Source organism: Aplidium turbinatum, chromosome 4 (assembly GCF_918807975.1).
Source record: "Aplidium turbinatum chromosome 4, kaAplTurb1.1, whole genome shotgun sequence".
Classification (NCBI taxonomy): domain Eukaryota; kingdom Metazoa; phylum Chordata; class Ascidiacea; order Aplousobranchia; family Polyclinidae; genus Aplidium; species Aplidium turbinatum.
This window is the reverse complement of record NC_137475.1, coordinates 35524611-35548751: the sequence shown is the minus strand read 5'-3', so window position 1 is coordinate 35548751 and position 24141 is coordinate 35524611. Positions and strand designations below refer to the sequence as shown.

Sequence of the window (24141 nt, the reverse complement as noted above, 5' to 3'; positions counted from 1 at the left end):
TTACATTCTGTTGCAGACTGTTCTTTTAGTCGGTTTTATTACTTTTATTTCAATTTTGTTTGACTTTTTTCAGGAAATAAATCATTTATCATTCCATATTTTGCCAGGTGAGTCTTTGCAAGTGCCTTAACGCCGAGTACCGCAGCAAGATGGAGCAATTGTATGAGTTTATCAGCGAGTACGCCAAGCGGCTGACTCGCCCAATCAAAGACCTCGATGACATACGGGAAGCCATGCGTGCACTCGATTGCATCAAAGCAGAGTTTACAAGAATCGACTTCACTCTTGGTTCGTTTCTTGTAGAATGTAAAATACACTTCTATATAATGATCGAGTTAAACACTTTCACCGTAAACGCCAGTGCAACTTTTTGATACAAACGTTAAAAACTTTTTTATGGATGTTTATCTGCTTTTGTCCAATGTCCAGTGTTAAGAAAGTTTCCTCTTTGCTGGTCATTGCAGGACCGGTCGAGGAGGCTTATGGTATCATGCAGAAGTTTGACGTGCAAGTCAATTACGAGGAAATAAACAAAGTCGACACGCTGAGATACAACTGGGATAAGCTGCTCTTCCAAGCTAATGTGGTTAGTATGAAAAAGTCATCTGTGAATAATGAAAACACAGACAAGTGAGAAATCATTGAACTTTCTGCAGTGATGCTTGTCAGCTGGGCTATGCACAGAGATTAACTATTCTGTGTTGCGGATTTTAGTGTAGTCGTAAATTAGGTCGTCGGTCCACTCGACATGTGACAGTTCAGCAAGTGCTAAAACTCAGCAAGTACATTTCAGCTACTGTCTTGTTAGTCAGCAAATGAGATTTGCTTGCTCAGCTCTAGCTTGGTCATCGCTTGCCAAACTCAATTTTCTGACTTGTGACAAGCCAAGTTTCGGTTTGCTCAGTGTCATTATTTGCTGAAATGTTGCTAGCTCAGTTGTCATTTGCTCAACTGCTATTTGCTCAGTTCACAACTGCTGACTTGTAAGAGATTCGTAAATTACGTTTTCAATTAATCAGGTAGAGACACGGCACTTTGAATGGTAGGCTATGTGTGGGTTGGCTTAATTTTGAAATATATTCTCTTCATTGTAAATATGTCATTTGCTTTTGCAAAATGCTGACTGGTCACTACCGCAAGAAAAAGTAGTTTGATCCTGGGCCTTCACAGTGATAAATCGCCTGGACTGTTACAAGTTGTTAATCCGCTGCGAATCCTCATAGTTTGCTACTACACTCCTAATACCACAATCTTTCTTTATGTTTTCGAGCTACGATTTGGCATAAGATAGATTACATCTGCATGTCAAGATGTTGATGTAAGCTACAGTATATATTTGTGATGTGAACTTGAAAAGTGCTTGATCTTGTTTGGAATATGGTGTACTAGATTCTGAGTGAATCTTATAATTTTTTTAGTGGTTTACAACAAATGCTGTACCGCACAAATTATATTCATTAAGTCCACATATAGTCGGTATAGACAACAAGGAAAAAGAAACATCGTAATAATTGCATATCTTCTTTTTTGCGTGAATTTAATGGCATTCAAAGTTCACAACAGATTGTGGCAAGGTCCACGTCAGAAAAGCTTTGTCCAATATTGCTTAGTCATCCCGTCTGGTGCATTTTTACAGACATAGGTCTACCCATCGTCATTGTGTCCTCGCATTACAGATTCGCAATATTTCAAGCGTTCACTTGACTCAACAAGCGGTCTTGACCTGTTTTACATTTAGATTCAAGACAAATTGGTGACCGTGCAGCCCGAGTTTCGTGCTGACCTCATCAGCAAAGTTGAAAAGTTTCACTACGACTCGACGAACTTTCAAGACTCTTATGACCTGAGAGGTCCGATGGCTGAAGGTATTTCCCCGACTGAAGCCAGTGACAGACTTCAGGTCTATCAGAGCAGGTATCAAGACAATTTGTTAAATGTATATCTAAGCACGAAAGCAAAGATTGTCTTTTCGTGACCATGGTTGTGTATTTTTGTGACCGACGTTTCGTGGTTGAAAAGTTACAGCAAGCGTTTTATTCTCTCAGCCATTTCACTGTAGGCTAATTTTAGTTATAATCTTTGAAGCTATTATACCATAATAAGTAGCATTCAAGTATAAGTCAACGATTTCTATTGACTGATTTCATGAAAAGATATTACTAGGCTACATGCAAACTTCGAACTTTCACGCTCAACCACGCACGCACTTCTGGAGATTGGTATCTTTTTCTTGCCCAGTTTGAAATTTATTTTACTGCCTTTCTGCTATTATAGTTATGAATATCATAACTTGTTTAATTTTGCACAGGTTCGATGACTTGTGGCGAAAGTATCAAACCTACAACGCAGGCGAGGAGCTATTTGGCTTGCAAGTCACAGACTATCCCAATCTGCAGCGAACTAAGAAAGAGCTCAACTTGCTGCAGAAGTTGTACGGTCTCTACAACGCAGTCATGAAGTCGATCAACGGTTACTACGACATTTTGTGGACTGAAGTTGACATCGATAAAATAAACCAAGAGCTTTTGGAGTTTCAAAATAGGTGTGTTATGTGAATAGTGCATCTTTGTAATCAGTTTTTGGCAACTTTCAAACAGGTATACCACTTTGTTGGTGGTGTTTTGTGATTTTTATTTCGTTGTAAAACGGTTCATTTTTCGTCAGATGTCGTAAACTTCCGAAAGGTCTGAAGGAATGGCAGGCATTCAATGACCTCAAGAAGAAAATTGACGATTTCAACGAAACTTGTCCTTTGCTGGAGTTGATGGCGGACAAAGCTATGAAGCACCGACATTGGGAGCGCATTGAAAACCTGAGCGGATATGCGTTCGATATTGGTAGGAGGAAAAACTCACATTTTAACTTTCAAATCTCAGCAGATATTCTTCCCGTGTAGACCTTTCGTGTCACTCTGACATGATTTTTTTTTAATTGTTTCGTGATAAGATAAACTTAGTTTAGTTTATAACCAGCATCGGCTGAAACGCCAAATGGTAGGATCCCTTGTACGACATCGGTTCGACACCACTCGAGCACGCGCCTGTGTCTTTGGTAAGACACTTAAAAATACACATGAAGGGTAAACACAATCAATCAATCATTTTATTTTTTGTCATTAACGCGTCCGGGACGAAAAAGATACTAACTACAAAAATCGATATAAACCTACCAGCACGTTAACGAACGGGAAAAGGTGGCAAAACCTTGAAAGGTTTAAAACGTGCCTGAATGAAAAATTATGTAGTAGGCTATATATCAGTAGTTAGCACGGCCACAAAACCCCCAAAAAAAAACAAATAGCAAAAAATAAAACAAAAACACAGAGAAGCACACATGTAGTAATGAATGACAGCCTAATGAAAAGTGTTGTGGATTGAATTTGCCAGTTCCAACATTGATGTGGATGAGCAGTCATAATAATAATAATAATAGGATGGAGAAAGAAAACCAGACATAAAAGAAACCCATCCTCAGGCAAAAGCCCGTTTCAATGTGGCCCAGGAGAGCAGGTGTTGAGCTATTTCTATGGTTAGACTGCACATCACACAGTAGCCTAAAACATTAGCTTACTTGTCTTTACGTCTATTTTGTCTAAATCTTTATCTAGCTTTCTAGTTTTTGATACGACAAAAAACCAGCATCAATGTTGCAGAGAACGAAAATTTTCAACTGCGCAACATCATGGGAGCTCCTCTTCTCAAATACAAGGAAGACATTGAAGACATCTGCATCAGTGCAGTCAAAGAGAAAGACATCGAGGCCAAATTGAACGCGGTGATAGCTGAATGGAGCGCAAATTCTCTCAGCTTTTCCCACTTTAAGTCGAGAGGTTAGAATTCATTATTTGGGTACCTGTATAATCGATTCATATTTGCAGGAGTGCATAACCCAACAAGATTCTTGTGTAAATTTTAGGCGAACTGTTGCTCAAAGGCCAGGATACATCTGATATAGTTTCTATGCTTGAAGACAGTTTGATGGTTCTCAGTTCTTTGCTCAGTAACAGGTTTGTTTGTATTATTTGTACTATCGCATTTTTGCATAACTGCCTTGCACTTGTTATATTAATCTTGCTAATATTATAATAACATTTTCTCCGCTTCATCAAACAATATACAAAATTATTCTTTTTAGCTTAGCAATGACACAATTTATTTTCTTAGATACAATGCACCTTTTAAGTCTCAAATTCAGCTTTGGATTCAAAAGCTATCCAACACATCAGATATTATTGGTACGTACGGTTTACAATCTACATCAAGCTATGCTTATGCTTACGTAATAGTAGGCTATGTGTAAAGATGCACTATAGGGTGATGGCTACACGAAAGCACACCAATTTGTTAGCAGTAATTTGACTAAGAGTTACCGCAGCACCATATCGCAGCATTGTTGATACGTACGTCACTATAGAATATTTTGCTGCATTTTGCAGAGAACTGGCTGATTGTTCAGAACTTGTGGGTGTACTTGGAAGCTGTTTTCGTTGGAGGAGATATTGCCAAGCAGTTGCCGAAAGTACGATCAAATTATTCATACATCTTCATACAGGCCACAACTTGTACGAGACATTAAGACTGAACACGCAAATTATGAAGAATACTTTCAACCCATGTTGTCTTAAAAGTTGTAAATCAACTAGGGAATAGAATATAAAGCACAGACCATAGAATACATCACCAGCGTAAAGTGCAATCTCGCTAATATTCCGGTTTGTGGAATAAATTTCAGGAAGCAAAGCGGTTTTCGAATATTGACAAATCGTGGGTGAAGATTATGACTCGGGCACATGAGACTCTCAACGTTGTGCAGTGTTGTGTTGGCGACGAAACACTTGGACAGCTCCTACCCCACCTGCTAGATCAGCTAGAACAATGCCAAAAGTCTTTGACTGGGTTGGTGTCCTGTATGCTAATAAAATATTACCACATTTGTTACGTGAGCATTACTTGTTGGTTTGCAAGATTAACTAAATACATCTGAGATTGTAAGATTTCTTAAACTGCCTGACGGTTTTCCTGACTCGCATGTGATTGCAAGGCATTGAATCGAACAAAACTGTAGAAAATCCACTTCCCAAGGCATTTTAATAAAAACATTTATATGAAGAAATGTATTTACGACGTACGTATGTATATAAGATTATTCTGTAAAGAAGTAATGTACTCTGGCTATGCTTTTAAAGCTTTACTCCTTTGCACCCTATAGGCCCACCCTATTTTACATCTATCTGCTTGTTGTATCAGCACTTGAACAATGTTGTTGTTTAGTGTAATTTTATGGATTTTCTTGCAGTTTTGTCTGCTGTATCAGCAATTATTGTATATTTTTCATCTTTGTTGTGGCATTGCTATGCAGATATTTAGAGCAAAAGCGTTTGGTATTTCCTCGATTCTTCTTCATCTCTGATCCAGCTCTGCTCGAAATCCTTGGACAAGCCAGTGATTCCCATTCCATCCAGGTCAGAACAGCTTCGGGATAAAAGATTCACCTAATCTCAAAGATCGCTGTGCCATGAAACACATTTGATTTTTGAGTTTCATAGAATTCGTGTGTTTTCATTCAAACCCTTTGGTGGGAGTCACACAGATTGTTTGACTGTGATGGAAACGAAATCTTCTCTTACAGAGTCACCTCCTTGGAATATTCGAGAACGTCAGCAGGGTCGAGTTTCATGAAAAAGATTACGACAAGATGTTGTCTGTCATATCTAAGGAAGGAGAAACTATCATGGTAATGCTCCAAAGGCTATGTTTTTTATTTCAGATTTCAATTTTTTATGTAAATACAGTACAGTTGGATGCACTTGGAGAGATAAAAGTTAATAACATTTTTAACACCTTAAAAGAACAGGTCAATCAGAAAAATTTTGCTTTTCCAGCTGGAAAAGCCAGTGATAGCCAAAGGCAATGTCGAGATATGGCTTGGCGATCTACTCCGTGAGCAGCAAGCTTCACTTCACTCTGTGATCAGATTTTCAGCTATTCATCTGTCTGATCCTTCGTTTCAACTTCACCCCTTCCTCGAAACTGCTCCCGCTCAGGTTTGCTCGATCATTATAACATTGTTTGAAACAGCTTCTGTTCAGTTTCGCTTACGCCCACACTTTTCTGAAAGCAAAGAGTTTGCTTTAATTATTCAGTTTGGCGCTTCACAAATTGTCTTTGGATGAATAGTACAAATTATTATCATTATTATTTTTAAACTGTGAAGTTTACAAGGCTAAAGTATTTACGCTGCTTTACTCAAAGATAATAGTTCACGCTCATAAGCCCAAACTTGTCCAGTCCAGAAGTGGATTTATAAAGCGGAGAATACTGTATTAATACGTGATTCTTTCGTGACAGCCTTAAATTAATACAAAATAAACGTAATTAACTAATCCAGGTTGGCCTTCTTGGTTTGCAAATGATGTGGACCAGAGATTCTGAGGAGGCTCTCGTCAACGCGCGACACGACAAGAAAGTCATGGGGATTACCAATCAGAAGTTTCTGGATCTCCTCAACGCTCTCATCGCGGTCACTACGAAGGAGCTCTCCAAGTTCGATCGCATCAAGTTTGAGACGCTTATTACGATCCATGTCCATCAGCGAGATATATTCAACGACCTGGTAAGTCAATCGGAAAAAGTCGTTTTATGAAAAGGATCAACTTGAAAGAAATTCATTGCTGGACATTTTTATAAAGGTCTGATTAGATTACATTGCGCATTATCATTTAACGAGTTGTTTTTAGCTTCTGACGTTGATTGACATTTAAATGATTCAATATTCCATTTTACTGCCTGTAGGTTCGCATGCACATCAAAACCCCGCTTGACTTCGAGTGGTTGAAACAATCTCGCTTTTACTTCAACAACGACACAGACAAGTGCATAGTCAGCATCACTGACGTGGATTTCATTTACCAGAACGAGTTCCTAGGTTGTACCGATCGTCTTGTGATCACTCCACTCACAGACAGGTATCAGTGTGTCAAACATCAAAACAAACTTTATAAAATTTTATTGTTGCTAATCGTAGTATTAAGGAATACGTAGATTGCTGATTTTTTATTCAACTTCAAGGTGAACGCTTTCTCTACGTTTAGATGCTACATTACTCTGGGCCAGGCTCTAGGCATGAGTATGGGTGGCGCTCCTGCTGGACCAGCCGGAACTGGCAAGACCGAAACGGTCAAAGACATGGGGAAAGCGCTCGGTAAATACGTGGTCGTCTTCAATTGTTCTGATCAAATGGACTTCAGAGGCCTTGGAAGGATCTACAAAGGTAAGTCCTGTGTTTTTTAACCAAGCTTAATACGGTAGTCTGTGGCTCGAGATGTCAATCGAAGTGTTGTTGTTCAGGTTTGGCCCAGTCTGGTTCCTGGGGCTGTTTCGATGAGTTCAATCGTATCGACCTTCCTGTGTTGTCAGTTGCCGCCCAACAGATTTACATTGTCCTTAATTCCAAGAAGGAACGTAAGTCTAACTTCATCTTCACCGATGGCGACAACGTGACTCTGAATCCAGAATTTGGTCTTTTCATCACCATGGTGAGCCTAGTGCAAGTGACAAGTGCTAGACCAGCTGTTTTCATCCGTTTTGTAGTCACAGACTTCTTTCAAAGAATGATCAGGTTTGATGACTTGTAAACTTTAAAAAAAGTAGGCTAACTCTGAGTAAAAAAATTCCAAGTTTACTCTTACGTATATGAATTATTGTAGTGTTTAATTCTTACTCTTTTTCCTAAAATCTTTGCATTCACGAACTTCTTAAAACTTCTCACAGATCTCCACAGGTCCTTAGACTGCAGGTTAAGATTGAGTATCACTTCTAAGCATTGAGTACCGCAAAAGATAACACCTATCATAACAACTTGAATAATTGTGGGAAAGTCACTTTTGTTTAGCACCGGGTCTTCTGCATACATTAAGAACACGCGAGAAGCAGAGTTGAAATTAATTTTGTTGCTTCAAGTTACCACTTCACTACCATAGTGTAACCGTAATCAATTTCGTCGCCCGGTTGTGAACGCGCTCGTGCATGACTTTGTTCAATTGCCTTGCAGAATCCCGGCTACGCTGGCCGTCAGGAACTACCTGAGAACTTGAAGGTTCAGTTCCGTTCCGTTGCTATGATGGTTCCGGATAGGCAGGTATAGACCCATGGCCAGCACAGTTGTTTGTACAATTCAAGCCATTTATCGAGTTAGGGCAAAAATATAAAAATAAATTCCCAACAGTGATAAATAGATTATAAGACTTTGTTTGAAACAAAGTTACAATGTGTTATCAGAGAAGAAACTATCCTTCTATGAAATGTGGAGTTATCAACCTAGAATAAGTTTGATAAAATTGGGAAAAATAAAGCACGTAGGCTACTGTAAGTATGTAGACTGTAGAGGTTTGAATATAAAAGTAGCTGATTGATAAATTTACTTTTAGAAATATGGCTAGAGGTAAAGGAAATATAAAACTAGGAGGCCTTATAGTGTTGCCCAGTTTTAAATGAAAAGTCATGCAATGTTAGCTCATTTTACTCCCGGTTAGTTGTTACCATTTATCTACAATAAATTGTCATTGCTAGAGCTTTGCTCGAAACGTGGCTACCTGGAGATGCGGCCTGATTTATCACATTTTGCAGATTTTTATTACCGCTACTGTCTGAATGAAATTGTCTAGGATTTTTTTTTTTTTTGCTGACTCGTAATAATATAAAAGCTTTTTGTTGTCTTGGGGAATCAGTAGAAAAAGTATGTTAAAAAAACGTCCAATCAGACTGTCAGCGAGTAATTAACAGTCTGACTGAAATTTTATGAATCAAATTGTCTGTTTTTTAACGTCTGATGATGTTAAAACCCATTTTGTCACTTGGGGAAGACAGTAAAGGAGACGTTAAAATAGAATTTTTAGCAAATTTTCTTCAGACAGTTACGAAAAGTTGGCAAAATCTGGAAAAAATCTTCAGAATGTGACTAATCAAGCCGTATCTCTAGGTAGCCATAGTTAGAGAGTTCACTTTGTTCTACCACAGACATATAAAGCACTGCGAGCGCCAATGGGTTTAACATATTTTATTTTTGTTACATAATACAAATATGTCAAACCCTTTGATATTGATTGTTGCACTGACCTAACATAAGATTGCCACTTTATTTACAGATCATCATGCGTGTCAAGCTGGCTAGCTGCGGTTTCGTGGAAAATATTATCCTTGCACAGAAGTTCTATACATTGTACAAGTTATGCGAGGAACAGCTTACCAAGCAGGTGGTCCCCTATAAATATATTATATAAAACATTTGCTATAAATTCAATTGATGATAATGAAATAACCTCGACTTTGAATGACCACCAAATCATCTTTAGTATTTTGTAATGTATACATACTAGACGAAAGGTTTAACCCATGGCGACCTTTAACCATCCGCCCCGATAGCTCAGTTGGTTAGCGCGTGACTTCTGGAACGAAGAAGCTTCAAGATCAAGCCGCGCTGGTTCGACTCTCGGGGTGTGCGCTTGAGCAACGCACGTTAAGGACTGCTCTCCATTCAGTGGCACCTAATGGATGGAATGATTCCCGGCAACAAGACTTCAACAATCGGAAACTTTACTCTGTCAATCTCGGTGACCGGGCCTGCGTCAGTGATTCAAAGCCTCTACAAGTATGCGAAACTGCCAGGATTAAGCTCTGCAAGAATCTTTCCCAGTGCGAGGAAAGATTCAATCAATCAACATATTAGGCCTACGCAGGTCATGCCAACATGCAGCATTAAAATTGACTGGAGCCCGATCTGTTAGTCGCAAAAATCGCTAGTCTAAGTTGATGGAGTAGTAGTTAATAAATATATAGTCTTTCTGTATATTTTGTGTGATTTGAACCACTTTTGTGTTATTGTTGCCATACAAATAATGGAGTAGATTTTGGCACTTGTGCTGGAAGTCCAAAAGCGTCTGGCAACACTGGTAACATAAAAAGATTTATCATGTTTTACTTAAAATTAGGAGTTTTGCAGTGATTTGAGATTCAGTGATCACACTTTGGCAGTTTGGATTCTCAAAACTACCATTTCAAAGGGATATAAAGTACATTTAGCTTATTCAAAATCGAAATTGCATCGACCTCCAGTTCGCACGTTGGCAAGGCCTGCGTGTATAGATCGCTTTGGTTTACAGAAGCTGCGCAATGAATATGTTGGAAAATGTTACTTGCACTGATCGATAACCGTTGAACGAAGACAACCACGATGTATATTTGCTATAAATTCAATTGACGATAATGAAATAACCTCGACTTTGAAGGTCCACTATGATTTCGGATTGCGCAACATCCTCTCGGTCTTGCGAACATTAGGAGCTTCTAAGCGCGCCAGACCCCACGAGGGAGAGCCTACTATTGTGATGAGGGTTCTTAGGGACATGAACGTCTCAAAGCTTGTAAGATGTTTTATGAGTATGACAAATTCAAGGAGTAATTTTGTTGATTCTTTCAAATAATGACTTGCAGTTTTGCTTGTTTGCATGAAAAGATCTAAACGTTTTGTTTTTAAAACTTCAAGGAAGTCTTGCTGCTTTGTTTTGTGCGACAAAAAAATCTTATTTGCCTCTAGATATAATTTTTATCACTCTTAAGCTTTCTCAGCCTGACAAGCTTCACTTTGACATATCAACCGCTTGGTGCTTCTTAAGTTGATGTGAGATCTTCTAACAGGAATAATCAACCATTCTTTTCCAGGTTGATGAGGACGAACCTCTCTTCCTCAGCTTGATCGGGGACTTGTTCCCCGGCATTGTACTCGACAGCGCTACCTACGTAGACCTACAAGCTGCCATCGGCGCCCAAGTGGTGGAGATGGGTATCGTCAACCATCCACCTTGGAATCTAAAGGTCATTATTTGTATTTTTAGCTTTGTACAATATTTCGACTTTCACTTTTAAATGTTGGTCGAAATAATTTACAAATCTAAAAATACGAATAATTGCCTTGTTCGCTTTTGAATGTTGTCGATCTTCGGATCTATTGTTTTACCACCATTTTGTTGAATTTTTTGTGAAATGGTTCCCTAGTCAAACTCTTTTGGAACACACTGATTTACAATAGGCTTTGTCATTTACAACTTCCGTATTGAACTTATATCCCAAACCTCGTTATGGACCCTTATGCTATGCAGCTCATACCTCGTTATCAACCTCAGTCTTATCTACATACCAGTAGTAGTAGTCGCAGAAACGTATTGGTTGCCGCGAATAGGCGTATACTATTAAATGCAAACACAACATAACTGCAAAAAATGGTCACAGTGTAACAAATTGAAAAGCACAATAGTAGTGTCATAGCAAAGGCTGCGAAGTGACCATACAAGTGAAGCAGCCACCCTCAGACGTAAATTATAAATTACTCGATAAACCAGGTGGTGCAGTTATTTGAAACCCAACGTGTGCGTCACGGAATGATGACACTGGGACCGAGTGGCGCTGGAAAGACAGCCTGCATCAACATGCTCATGCGTGCCATGACTGAATGCGGTGACCCACACAAGTGAGTGGGTTTCGTATCTCTCCTACTTTTGCTTGATTTGTTGCACTCTTTCACTATAATTAGATATAACTATGGGCTTCATTGGTTGCACTCTGGCACAAAATGCATTCTTGCACTACTCTGAAACAACTTTCCAGGCCGCACCACACTTCATCCATCACTACTATATGTTTATTTACGGACCTCGAAATCGAAATGTTAATCTTATAGCGCTTGATGGCAACACACAACACAGTCCAATGGCTGTAGCGACTGGATGGAATTCAGAAGACCACTCTGACCACTCTGAAGACGAACGGAGGTGCTTATATCAATCTTTTGTGTTTTCCAGAGAAGTGCGGATGAATCCGAAAGCAATCACAGCTCCTCAGATGTTTGGACGTCTTGACGTGGCAACCAATGATTGGACGGACGGGATATTTAGCACTCTGTGGCGTCGAACTCACAAGACAAAGAAAGGAGAAAATGTCTGGCTGATACTGGATGGCCCTGTTGACGCCATTTGGATCGAAAACCTCAATTCCGTGCTCGATGACAACAAAACGCTGACGCTTGCCAATGGAGATCGCATCCCGATGGCGGCCAATTGCAAGATATTGTTCGAAGTTCACAACATCGACAACGCGTCGCCTGCCACAGTGTCTCGCAACGGAATGGTGTACATGAGCTCGTCTGCGCTTGACTGGAGACCCATACTTGAAGTAAGTTGTAAGCATTTGAACTAACGTTATATTCTGCAGCCATCTTGTAAATGCGTCTTAGTGCTCGAAAAGAAACGGTTAATTTCCTAGTTTATTCTATAGCAATTTATTTCAACTGGCATCCGCGACTAAAACGCTCACAAGCATCATGATGCCAGACTTGACTTGGCGACATTTCATTGCAGGGCTGGCTGTTAAAGCGACCTATACAAGAGGCCGATCACATAAGGGGGTTTTACCACTCAGTGTTCGACGACCTATACACGTTTTCTTTGCAAAACCTAACTCCCAAAATGGATTTGCTGGAATGCAATTATATCACACAGGTAAAACAACTTCGCAACATACATTCGACTGCGTGTTGTGTTAGTTATCACAACGATACCGATAATTATTGTCAACTCCGTTATAACATTGACAATGTCTATGCGATATTTTAGTCGTTGAACGTGCTAGAAGGCTTGATACCAAGCAAAGATGACGTGGGAATCCTACCCGGATACCACTTGCAACGCTTGTTCATATTTGCACTCATGTGGAGCATCGGAGCTACGTTGGAGTTGGCAGACAGGTAAAGTGGGGTCTTTTTATCTCGGTTCTTGAAGTTTTTCAATGGTCAAATGCCGATAAATAAAGGATAAGAACAAAGATTTGTTTGGAGTCTTGATGCCACATCACGATTACTATTCATTATCTTTCAGAGATGCCATGGAGGTTTTCCTGCGTGAACACGAGAGTGAGTTAGATCTTCCAGAAATCGAGAAGGACTCGCAGCAAACCATATTTGAGTTTGTTCCGGATGAAATGGGTTAGTATTTGATGAACTATTTGTTATTTATCCCAGCCAGCAATAGTTGCCACCTTACATAGTTTTAATTTTTAAGAACGTTGAAATGATGTAAAAAGGCAACTACTTCCCAACTACAGCATCTTATTAACCGCTTTAGGGCAATGGGAGCACTGGTCGAACAGAGTAGTGGAATATCACTATCCGAGCGATTCCGTTCCGGAATACGCCACCATTTTAGTGCCAAACGTTGACAACATTCGCACCAAGTTTCTTATCGACGTCATCGCCAAGCAAAACAAGGTAGAAGACGAAACGTTAATGCTTGGTATCTTTAACATGAGCATTGAGCAACAGGTTCATTATAAAACAAAATCACTTTATATTCGACTCCAATTATTTCCATTTTTATGTATACTTTACGAGTATTTCACAATATACAGTAGATTTTAACGACCTATTTTAACCTGATACTGCGAGTTCGCTGTGGTAATAGCGAATTGCACTAGCTTTCGGAACACAGTTCCCTAGTCATGTGCTATGACGAAATGCCATGTGCAACACTGTGAAGTAAGCAACAATCATGATGCTAAAAGAGAAACTCAATCATTTACGAGTTTATTTCTGGGTTTGGACCTTGAATAGGATGTGCTGTAAGATAGAATCAGGTGTTTGCTGATCTATTGATGCCGTGTTAAAAACATATCACAAGAATTTTTTATAAAATTCAGAGTTTTGCTGGCATGTGCATTGCAATGCTAAACAAGTAACCATGCTCGGAATTGAAGGAACAACCATATCTTTTACTTTCAATCATTAAATGTTCATCATCAACATCCGTTTTTCCCTTCTTTAGTAGATAAGACCTGACGTTTGTCCCGCTAGCAGGGGTCCGCCATTAAATGTTGATGTGTAATTTTGTGTATAGATTCTGTTATTTTTATTTGAAATCTTTTATTGTATACGCGTTGAGACTGAATTGACATCACCTTCTGTTGTTGGTACTCGTACATGAAATCGGGGCGCAATGAGACACTATTTTCAACCATAGCAAACACAGCAACCGCAGTTTGAATTTGTAGAAGTTATCAATTCATGTAAAGTGTATAACTTTATATAATAATTCTTGCTCTAAATAATGCCGAGATATTTTCCAGAAACTCACAGCAAAAAATACTCAAAGAAACCACTGCTTTATACGATTGGTTATTCGCTAGCAAACACTAAATGTCCGCCTGTTCAATCAAATAACGCGTTGCTTGTTTAAAGGCGGTGATGCTGACTGGCGAGCAAGGGACAGGGAAGACAGTGCTCGTACAGGGCTACATGCTTGGATTAGACCATGAAGTAATGATGACAAAGTCATTCAACTTTAGCTCTGCTACCCAACCAAATATGTTTCAAGTACGTTTTTGTTCCTTGCACCCAACCTTTGTCTCTTTATAAGACCACTGCATTATGTCGATGTGATGTAGGTTCTTAATAATCTTTATCTATCTTAATTGTGATAAAGACAGAAATGTAAGGAATTTGTTACAGTGAAAGTGTGCCTAAATTGTGATAGTCTGATCAAAATCACGTTACTTTGCAGCTGACTATCGAGAGCTACGTAGACAAGCGAATGGGCAACACATACGGACCACCGGCCGGTCGCAAGATGAGTGTTTTCATTGACGACATCAACATGCCTGTCATCAACGAGTGGGGAGACCAGATCACCAACGAGATCGTACGGCAAATGATGGAAATGCGCGGCATGTACTCGCTCGAAAAGCCGGGCGATTTCACGAGCATCGTCGACATGCAGTTCATTGCCGCCATGATCCATCCTGGCGGCGGTCGCAATGACATTCCACAACGACTCAAGCGACAATTCAACGTCTTCAACTGCACCCTGCCTTCCAATGCTTCCATCGACAAAATATTTGGTTAGTCTTTCATGGACTGACAAAGACTGCATGCTTAGTGCTTACCGTATGACTCAGTATTATTATTTTTTTGAGATCATTAACATTAGACTACGTAACAGAACATGCAGAACTGATAAAAATCATCAGACATGCGCTTGCAGGCATTATCGGAAAAGGATACTTCTGCGTGGAAAGGAAATTTTCTCCGGAGGTTATAGAAATTATATCGAAGCTGGTGCCAGCTACCAGAATTTTGTGGCAGTGGACTAAAGTGAAGATGCTGCCAACGCCAGCAAAGTTCCATTACATCTTCAACCTGCGCGACTTATCCCGTATATGGCAAGGCATGCTCACAGTGAAGGCTGATGAGTGCGAAGATCCGAATTCACTGATAAGTCTCTTCAAACATGAATGCTGCCGCGTCATTGCAGATCGGTGAGTGAACTTAAGTTACCAAAATTTGAATAAAGTTGTTCACCAGATGTTAAACTTCATATATCGCATGCATCCAAACTAGTCATTCTTATTTTTACTCTCTCCCAACTTGTTCGCACTAATTATAGAGACATTACATAACGGGACGTGCAGCTTCGATTTTTCGGTCGCATTAGAAAGACCAATTGCCAACTTGACAATTTTTTATCCCTCTCTATAAGTTTGCTTTCAACAACAAACCGTAAATTACTTAACCAACTTTACTTCTTTTATACAACCCATAAAAACTATTTGTTAATCAGAAAAAAACGTAACCCTTTTAATGTGGCGGCTAAGCCAAAACTGGATGTAGTTTCGCTCCCCCATGATGTAAAATCTGTAGCACAAGTTAACAACGCCGAAAAATCGATTTACTGAAGTGTCACCAACACGCGTCATCTTCCACTAGATTTACGAACCAAGAAGATAAGGAATGGTTTGAAAACTCGATTTCTCGAGTGGTTCGAGAAAAGGTTGACGACTCCTTGCTCGTGGACGGTACCGAGCCTTTCTATGTCGACTTTCTCAATGACCCGCCCGAAGCCACTGGGGAAGAAGCAGACGACGCCGACCTAGAGGCGCCAAAGATTTACGAACAGGTTCATTGGTTATAATGTTACAACGAGACTATCACTTTTTGGTTATGAATTGATTGTTTTTGAAGGAATGCAAAGCTAAGTTTTACGTGAAGAGCTATAGATTTCCTCAACGAATAAGTGCAAGTAACAAAGCCTGCTCGAAATGAAATTACTTTTCTCGAATCGAGTTTTTGGTGAGAAACTTCGTTTCATTTTGTTATTATCTCGACACAAAAACAAAACAAAAAATTACGGAAAGCGTTGTGAAGTTTTAAAGCTTCGCGCCATGTTCATTGAAGAATAACTTATTACCAGAACGTTCCTGTGTTGCAGAATTCTTTCTGTTGATAATGTTTCGTTTCGAAACTTTCTTAACATCAGAGTGCCCAAACATGAATCAAGATTTCTTTTTTCCAGATAAACAGCTTGAACCAACTGCGTGAACGCCTGCACTCTTTCATGACGCAATACAACGAAGCGGTTCGCGGCGCTTCCATGGACATGGTTTTCTTCAAAGATGCAATGACTCATCTTGTCAAGGTGTGACTGGTGTACTGCACCTATTCAAACCCGGCTTGTCTTCGGCTTTTCACAAACGCAGAAAGTCGATTAACTGGCACGGCATTTTCAAAACTATATGTATTTTTACTAAAAGCGCCTATTTCATGCTGATGAGTGCATTGCCCCAAGGAGTTGCTGCTTCACAGCAACAAAATACTTCAGTTTGTTTTTTTAACAACGGATTTTGGTTATATCCATCTCGCTATGATTCAACTATTGTAGCATTTTGATCGCACAGATATCAAGGATCATCCGCACCCCCCGAGGTAGCGCCTTGTTGGTTGGTGTGGGAGGCTCAGGAAAGCAGAGCCTCACCAAACTTGCCTCGTTCATTGCCGGATACAAATCATTTCAAATTACAATGACAAGGTGAAATATATAATTTTGGTTCAATACATTAGTTTAAGAGTTGATTGATGGTACAAAACTTGAAAATTGCGAGTAGAAGGTTGCACAATGCACATAGCTTGAAGTTGCAGGTTTTCATCTGACTCTCTTCAGGAGCTAACGTCCTTTCAACCTTTATTTTATTCTGATGTTAGACCAGCTCAGAGCCGAATGGTTATCACCTTCGGCTCTGGAGTTGGTAGATCTGAGAACGATTCCAGGTCTGGTCAAACCGAAGACTTTAAAAACGGTACCGATTGTGTTCTTTCTTGCGTAACGCAGTGACAATAAGTTGGACTATAATGTGATGACATCGTAAACCAGATAGAAACTTAAAAACGAGCCCTGTCGCTAAAAGGCCTTAGCTGTTGCAGAGCGACAATAAATAAAACCATAACATTATTATTCTTCCGACATTAGCTCCTGAAAAGAGTCAAACGAAAATCTGCAGCTTTGAGCTATGTGCAACCTTCTACTTGCAATACATAAGTTGTTGTTATGAAATAATCGTGAGCAACGTTTTTAGATCATGAGCATTGTGAGCAACGTCATGCATAGCTTCAAATGCTATATTTATGCTAACATATTGCATGAATAGAACGTACAATGCTACGAACCTCATGGAAGACCTGAAAGCTTTGTACCGCGTCGCCGGGGGTCAGGGGAAAGGTGTGTCCTTCATATTCACCGACAATGACATCAAAGAAGAAGGATTTCTGGAATATCTCAACAACATCTTATCAACCGGCCAGGTGTGATGTACATTCGCTTTGGTATTAATCTTAATCTAGAGACCCTAAGACCAATAAACACATTGGCCTATTGGCTACTTCATAAGACGTTGTTGTCATTTTATCCTCAAAAAAGAAGATTCCAAGGTTCCAGATAAAGTATTTGTTCCACTAACCTGAACACAATCAAGTTTAGCTAAAGTTACCGAGTGAAACTTGTTATTCAAATGACGCATTCTCCTCAAAATCACGTGACCTCAGGTGTCCGGGTTATTTGCACGAGACGAGATTGACGAGATAACTCAGGGATTGATCGCGGTCATGAAGCGAGAGTTTCCCCGTCTTCCCCCTACGCAAGAAAACCTCTACGATTACTTCATATCGAGGTCGCGGAACAACCTGCACATTGTTCTTTGCTTTTCACCGGTAGGCGCACATCATCTATTTCATCGTTAATATTGATACTAAAGATAAAGGTGGTTCTCATGCTAGATCCAAACATAGGGGGTGAGACAATAAGGTTCTCATTATACAAAGCCCTTGTCACTAAACGATATAGGGTGGCCGGTTACTTTTGTTAGACAGCCTTTCTGCAACTACGCCCGCCCAATTTATTACACCCTGGGTGAGCAGTGTTTTTCAACAACCAGCTTATGCCTGGGGTCGAACCAATATTGCATGATTGGAAAGCAAGTGCCTTACTCGCTGCGCCATCCCATCACACCAATTGACATTATATGGAATCTGTTCCTTCCTCGTTTAGTTTAACAAATTTATATCTTCTTAAAATACGTTGAATGCTTTAAATTTTGCTTCTCGCTTCAAAGGTGCGTGTTCTTAATTTTGTACCTTTGTATTTGTTCGCAGTAAATGGCAACACTAGTCTCGCTTGATTGAGTATTTGGCTCTAAACTTCGACGACTTTGGGATCGTGTAAACAACCAACTTTCGCCAAATGGTTGACCAACAAATATATATGGATTAATGAACCTTCATTTTGAGAAGTTTATCGGAAAAACGTACGTTTTTGTTTAGATCGGTGAAAAGTTTCGAAATCGGGCGTTGAAGTTCCCGGGTCTGTTCAGTTGCTGCACGATGGACTGGTTCACGAGGTGGCCTCGCGACGCTCTCGTTGCTGTATCCAGCCACTTTCTTTCCAAGGTCGCGGTGATCTGCGAGCCGGAGATCAAGCAAGCACTGATAGAGACAATGGGTATCTTCCATGACAAAGTGGCCGTGACTTGCGTCGAGTACTTTGACCGTTATCGCCGCACCACTCACGTCACGCCAAAGTCCTACCTCTCGTTCTTGGAAGGTTACAAGAAGATATACAAAGAGAAACACACTTTTCTTGCCGATCTCGCACAGAGGATGAACACAGGTAGGTTTCTTTATTCCGACACTGAAAACACTGATTTTGTTTGAATTATTGAGTTTTTTATGTAATCAGCTCAAAACGTACGATAATGTATTAAAAAAGCTCCATTTAATCTTGATTGGTTACAGTGCAACCTCTACTCGCTATAATATTTTGTCCATAATTCTAATAAAATTGATTAGAATTTATTGGGATATCTTTTTTAGAGAAATAAAACATAGTAACTTTAGCGGGTTTAGCATACTTTATTTCACACAAAATATAACATAATTAAATAAAATAAACCCGCTAAAGTTATTATGTTTTATTTCTCTATGGTTCAACAAAGCAAACTCTCTACCAAAGCTTTATCTTTTTTACTTTGAACACCTTTAGTTCTTGCAATCGGTTTTTGTTTTTGATGTATGTACCTACACCAGTTTTGTATTTTCCATTTCGAATAAGTTTCGGCTTTTTATTATTATTATTTGCATCAGACAAGAATGTCCATACTCAAATCACACATAAAAAATAAAAATACAAAAATAAAACACATTATACAAGCAGCTAGGTTAGACCAAGACCAACTTAGACCAACTTTATTCTTATGCTTGAGCTGACAGATATTTGTGTTAGTCACACAGTGATCAATGTTTTTAGGTCTGGATAAGTTATTAGAAGCTGGTGAGTCAGTCACGGTCTTATCGAAAGAACTTGTAGTCAAAGAAAAGGACTTGGCAGTGGCTTCAGTTAAAGCTGACCAGGTGGGGTCTCGTAAATGTGAGAACAAGTTTCTGCTAAAAGTGAAACTCAGTCTATTGCTATTAATAATGTGTGTTTATTGGTCTTGTTACATGAGGTAATGCGAAGAATAGTTTGTTACGATTTTCTGCTTGAATTATTGTACAAATCTACAAATCTTATTAGTTTCGGACAGGATCAGTTTTACTGTAATTACTTCACCAACGAACAATCAGGATAATAACTCGAGTCAATATTTCACAATAATCAGGTGCTGAAAGAAGTGACAGTGTCAGCACAAGCAGCAGAGAAAGTGAAGAACGATGTTCTCACGGTCAAAGAAAAGGCACAGACCATCGTAGATAGCATCGCCGTAGAGAAGACCATAGCTGAAAGCAAACTAGAAGCCGCTGAACCAGCTCTCCTAGCTGCAGAAGAAGCACTGAATGTCAGTTGTATGAAACGTGTCCACTTGTCCAGCGCTTACTTGTTAATGTAGTTCATTAGAAACAACATGAAAAGAGCCAAGAAGTGGGAAATAATAATTGCCTTATTCTGTTACTTCACCATTAACTTGAAAATTTTCTGTTGACTTTTACAAACACTGATCATGCAGACCATCAAAGCAGCGGACATCGCCACGGTACGAAAGCTGGCCAAGCCACCTCACTTGATTATGAGAATCATGGACGCCGCTCTCATTCTCTTTCAACGTCCTATCGACAAAGTGCAACAAGATCCTGACAGGCCGACAGTCAAGCCGTCCTGGGGAGAGGCACTGAAGGTCAGTACTACGCTTTTCTAAGGTTAAGTTTATGCAATCAACACAAAAGTTTACATGAACCGTTAGTCTCAAATCTATCAATACATTTTGAAACCAGGGCACTGTCGTTTATGAAGTCATTTACTAGTTTGGGTTCGTTGCAGTTGATGTCCCAGAGCGGATTCATGAATTTGTTGAAGAACTTCGACAAGGATTCGATCAATGAAGAAACAGCTGAACTGCTCGCTCCCTACTTTGACGCCGACGATTACAATTTTGAAAACGCCAAGAAGGTGCATTTAAAATTGACATTAGTTTGAAGTTAATACTTCCAATAAATTAATTGTGTAGAGGTTTGGCGTAGGCGTGCAGATTGCAGGCCGATTTGTTTCATTGTTTCTCGGTCATTTCACTTAATTTTGATTGCCCTTTTTTTGTAGACATAAATGCAATCTCGGGGGAATTATCACGGTTGTGGTGACGTTGTGATGCATTTTCGTCTCTTATTAACGTCCTAATAATAATGTGTGTTTTTATGTAGCGTTGTAACCATGGCAGATATGCTTTGCTCTCAGAGCTTTACAAGGCAGACGGTGTCGAACCAGCCGTACAGAGGCGCAGCCGAGTAGGCTACACTGTTATTCTGAATCCATTCCTTTGCTTGGTGCCAATTAGGAATAAGATTCAGTACCACTTTATTTTGAAAGTCTTTTTGATATGACCAGGTAGTGTACCGAACCTATGCCTACCGATTAAGGGCGGACACTCTAATCACTGAGCCACCGAGCCGATTAAGCAACGTTACCTCCCTAAAAGTTATTTATTATAATAGTGTTCATTGTTCACACTGTGGACTTGACCGAATCATATTTGATTCAGATCGTTTCTTAATAAACTACCTGTCTATCATTGTAGGTCTGTGGCAACGTGGCTGGCTTACTTTCATGGACAAAAGCCATGGTGTCCTTTTATGGAATAAACAAAGAAGTCCTGCCACTCAAAGCAAACCTCGCCAAGCAGGAAGCAAAATTATCTGTCGCCTTAAGCGATCTGGCACAGTGAGTGTGACTGGATTTTCGTACATCAAGACATGTTAGATTAAAATTGAAATATAGAAACACACCGAATTATGTTTCATATAAGCTGTTTATAAAGTGGTAAAAAGTGCATTATATTGATGTTTACACACATGTTCATTTTCTATTAAAATTATCTTTACTTGACTAGAGCCCAAGCACAGCTTGATGAAAAGCAAAGGGAACTGGATGAAGTCCAAGCCAAGTTCGACGCTGCTATGATGGAGAAGCAAGAACTACTGGACGATGCTGAATCTTGTCGTCGAAAGATGACGGCTGCCACGCAACTGATCGAAGGTAGGCCCACGTTGGAGCCAAACAAAGTGTTTGTATCGCATGATTGGCTTATCTGTTCCAAGACTATAACTCAGTGAGACCTAAAAATGTGACCCAACTCAGTGAGACCTGGAAAGATCTGCTCATACGCCGATGAGTGAGACCTAAAAATGGTTTTCTTTATGCCTTCTCTTCACGTTTCTTTTCTTTCACAGGTTTGGGTGGCGAGAAAATACGTTGGACAGAGCAAAGTTACAAGTTTAAAGCGGAGATAAAAGAACTTGTTGGCAACGTGCTTTTGGCTACAGGCTTCCTCTCCTACTGTGGCCCGTTCAACCAGGAATTCCGCAATTACATGATCAAAGAAACGTGGGAAAAAGAACTGACTGATCGAAAAATTCCCTTCGTTTCCGACCTCAATCTTATAGCAATGCTTATTGATGCTCATACTATAGGTAAGGCTGGTTGGATTGCTGTATTGACATATTTATTCTTAAGACATTAGTCGTAGGCTTACGTGAAGATTTAGATTGTGTGAACGGAAAGCAAGGAAGCCAATCTTCATGTCCACATACAAGCACGCCTTGTCTTGCCACCATGCTCTTGAGCGGTGTCGAACAGGCGTCCTTGAAATATTGAATTGCTTGAAGTGTTTCAAGGAATCTCACAATCAGCCCATGGCCAGCCATCGCCTTTTTCGTTAAAGGAAATTTTACTTTTAGAAACTTACCTGGTCGTACAACATTATTTTATTGTAGTTCTGCTCTAACTGAAAAAAAAAAATCTTTTTGAAGCGTCTATCACACATCATTGATGTTCTAATCTTTATCAGACGATTTTGAATAGTAGGCTAACTAAGATTCGATCAACTAAAATTAACTTTTGCGAACGTTCTAACAACAATTATGTCATATGAAGGCGAATGGAACCTCCAAGGCCTACCAAGCGATGACCTGTCGGTTCAGAACGGCATCATAGTGACGAAGGCCACCAGATATCCGCTGCTGATGGATCCGCAAGGGCAGGGAAAGGCGTGGATAAAGAATCGAGAGAAGGAAAACCAACTGATAGTGACCACTCTCAACCACAAGTACTTTCGTACACACTTGGAAGACGCCCTGTCTCAAGGAAGGCAAGCTGAACACATCTAATTATGTAAGATACTAATTTGCGTTTGTCTTCGTCGTACTTATCGCCATTCTGTTACCTGGCAGGCCGTTGATCATTGAGAACATACGCGAAGACTTGGATCCTGCTTTGGACAATGTGTTGGAAAAAAACTTCATAAAAGCGGGAAGCACATACAAAGTCAGTTTGTTAAGAATCAACAGTTTTGTGATTTTGATGAATATTGCAACGACGGTAATCGATTCGTTTTCGCAATATAAAGCAATTAATTGTTTCCAAGCGTTACTTTTTTTTCGTATTTTTTTTTTTTACTAGCCATAAGAATCAAATAACGATGTAATGTAAATGTTCATCCGTAATCGTCGCTATAGTATAATTTTTTCTACTTTAATATCGATTCTTAACGCATTCTTATCTTTGCTTTTTTTGCTTGCATCCTTCCCTACTGGTTGCCCACTAAACCAGCAACTTACCAACCGGCCTTACAATGCTATATCACGTTTTAGGTGAAAGTAGGCGACAAAGAGGTTGATGTCATGAATGGATTTCAGCTTTACATAACCACTAAGCTTCCCAACCCTGCATACACGCCTGAAGTTAGCGCTAAAACTTCTATCATTGACTTTACAGTCACAATGCAGGTATATCTTCTCTTCATTTCAATCATTTGAAATGAATATTTGACAATAAGCATTAAGCATATACTGTAACAATTTTTTTGTTTCCCGACCATAATCCCACGATGTCCATGAAAGTTCATCAGACAGCCTAATACTGTATACTACAGTTTAACCGTTGATAAAATCTGAAAGAATCGCAAGCTGGCCTGCCATCTGGTAAAACATAATCACAGTTTCTGGCTACGAGTTGGACTGCTAAGTTATCTGTTTCTAATCGCTTGCATTAAAAATGAAGTTTGAGTGGTAATTTACTAATTCTCCATGTCAGGGTTTGGAAGATCAGCTGCTTGGTCGCGTCATTCTCACAGAAAAACAGGAGTTGGAAGCGGAGAAGGTTAAACTGATGGAGGAAGTGACTCATTATAAACGAAAAATGAAGGAGTTAGAGGACAACTTGCTATTCAAACTGACCAGTACAAAGGTTAGAACAAAAATTTTCACCTACTCAAATTATTTCACAATCACATATTT

The 24141-nt window shown here is 39.6% G+C and overlaps 1 protein-coding gene across 1 annotated transcript in view; it reads left to right on the top strand.

Annotated features, from left to right (window-relative positions):
- Positions 1-24141, top strand: part of LOC145769626 (dynein axonemal heavy chain 8-like) — a 60422-nt gene that overhangs the window by 29558 nt on the left and 6723 nt on the right. The window contains exons 23-69 of the mRNA XM_082581296.1: positions 108-288; positions 465-586; positions 1739-1914; positions 2309-2542; positions 2665-2837; positions 3653-3829; positions 3916-4006; positions 4164-4234; positions 4436-4518; positions 4732-4895; positions 5359-5461; positions 5629-5733; positions 5882-6043; positions 6388-6612; positions 6792-6964; positions 7091-7269; positions 7347-7534; positions 8050-8136; positions 9143-9250; positions 10283-10417; positions 10716-10868; positions 11393-11520; positions 11852-12221; positions 12407-12547; positions 12662-12792; positions 12923-13029; positions 13169-13311; positions 14278-14412; positions 14600-14936; positions 15080-15353; positions 15802-15991; positions 16388-16510; positions 16770-16900; positions 17517-17670; positions 17911-18075; positions 18685-19030; positions 19667-19770; positions 20019-20195; positions 20364-20531; positions 20675-20803; positions 21426-21568; positions 21738-21883; positions 22078-22317; positions 22781-22994; positions 23077-23170; positions 23497-23631; positions 23939-24091. Of these exons, the coding sequence (XP_082437422.1) occupies positions 108-288; positions 465-586; positions 1739-1914; positions 2309-2542; positions 2665-2837; positions 3653-3829; positions 3916-4006; positions 4164-4234; positions 4436-4518; positions 4732-4895; positions 5359-5461; positions 5629-5733; positions 5882-6043; positions 6388-6612; positions 6792-6964; positions 7091-7269; positions 7347-7534; positions 8050-8136; positions 9143-9250; positions 10283-10417; positions 10716-10868; positions 11393-11520; positions 11852-12221; positions 12407-12547; positions 12662-12792; positions 12923-13029; positions 13169-13311; positions 14278-14412; positions 14600-14936; positions 15080-15353; positions 15802-15991; positions 16388-16510; positions 16770-16900; positions 17517-17670; positions 17911-18075; positions 18685-19030; positions 19667-19770; positions 20019-20195; positions 20364-20531; positions 20675-20803; positions 21426-21568; positions 21738-21883; positions 22078-22317; positions 22781-22994; positions 23077-23170; positions 23497-23631; positions 23939-24091 (7668 nt within the window). The remainder of the gene's footprint in view (positions 1-107; positions 289-464; positions 587-1738; positions 1915-2308; positions 2543-2664; positions 2838-3652; positions 3830-3915; positions 4007-4163; positions 4235-4435; positions 4519-4731; positions 4896-5358; positions 5462-5628; positions 5734-5881; positions 6044-6387; positions 6613-6791; positions 6965-7090; positions 7270-7346; positions 7535-8049; positions 8137-9142; positions 9251-10282; positions 10418-10715; positions 10869-11392; positions 11521-11851; positions 12222-12406; positions 12548-12661; positions 12793-12922; positions 13030-13168; positions 13312-14277; positions 14413-14599; positions 14937-15079; positions 15354-15801; positions 15992-16387; positions 16511-16769; positions 16901-17516; positions 17671-17910; positions 18076-18684; positions 19031-19666; positions 19771-20018; positions 20196-20363; positions 20532-20674; positions 20804-21425; positions 21569-21737; positions 21884-22077; positions 22318-22780; positions 22995-23076; positions 23171-23496; positions 23632-23938; positions 24092-24141) is intronic.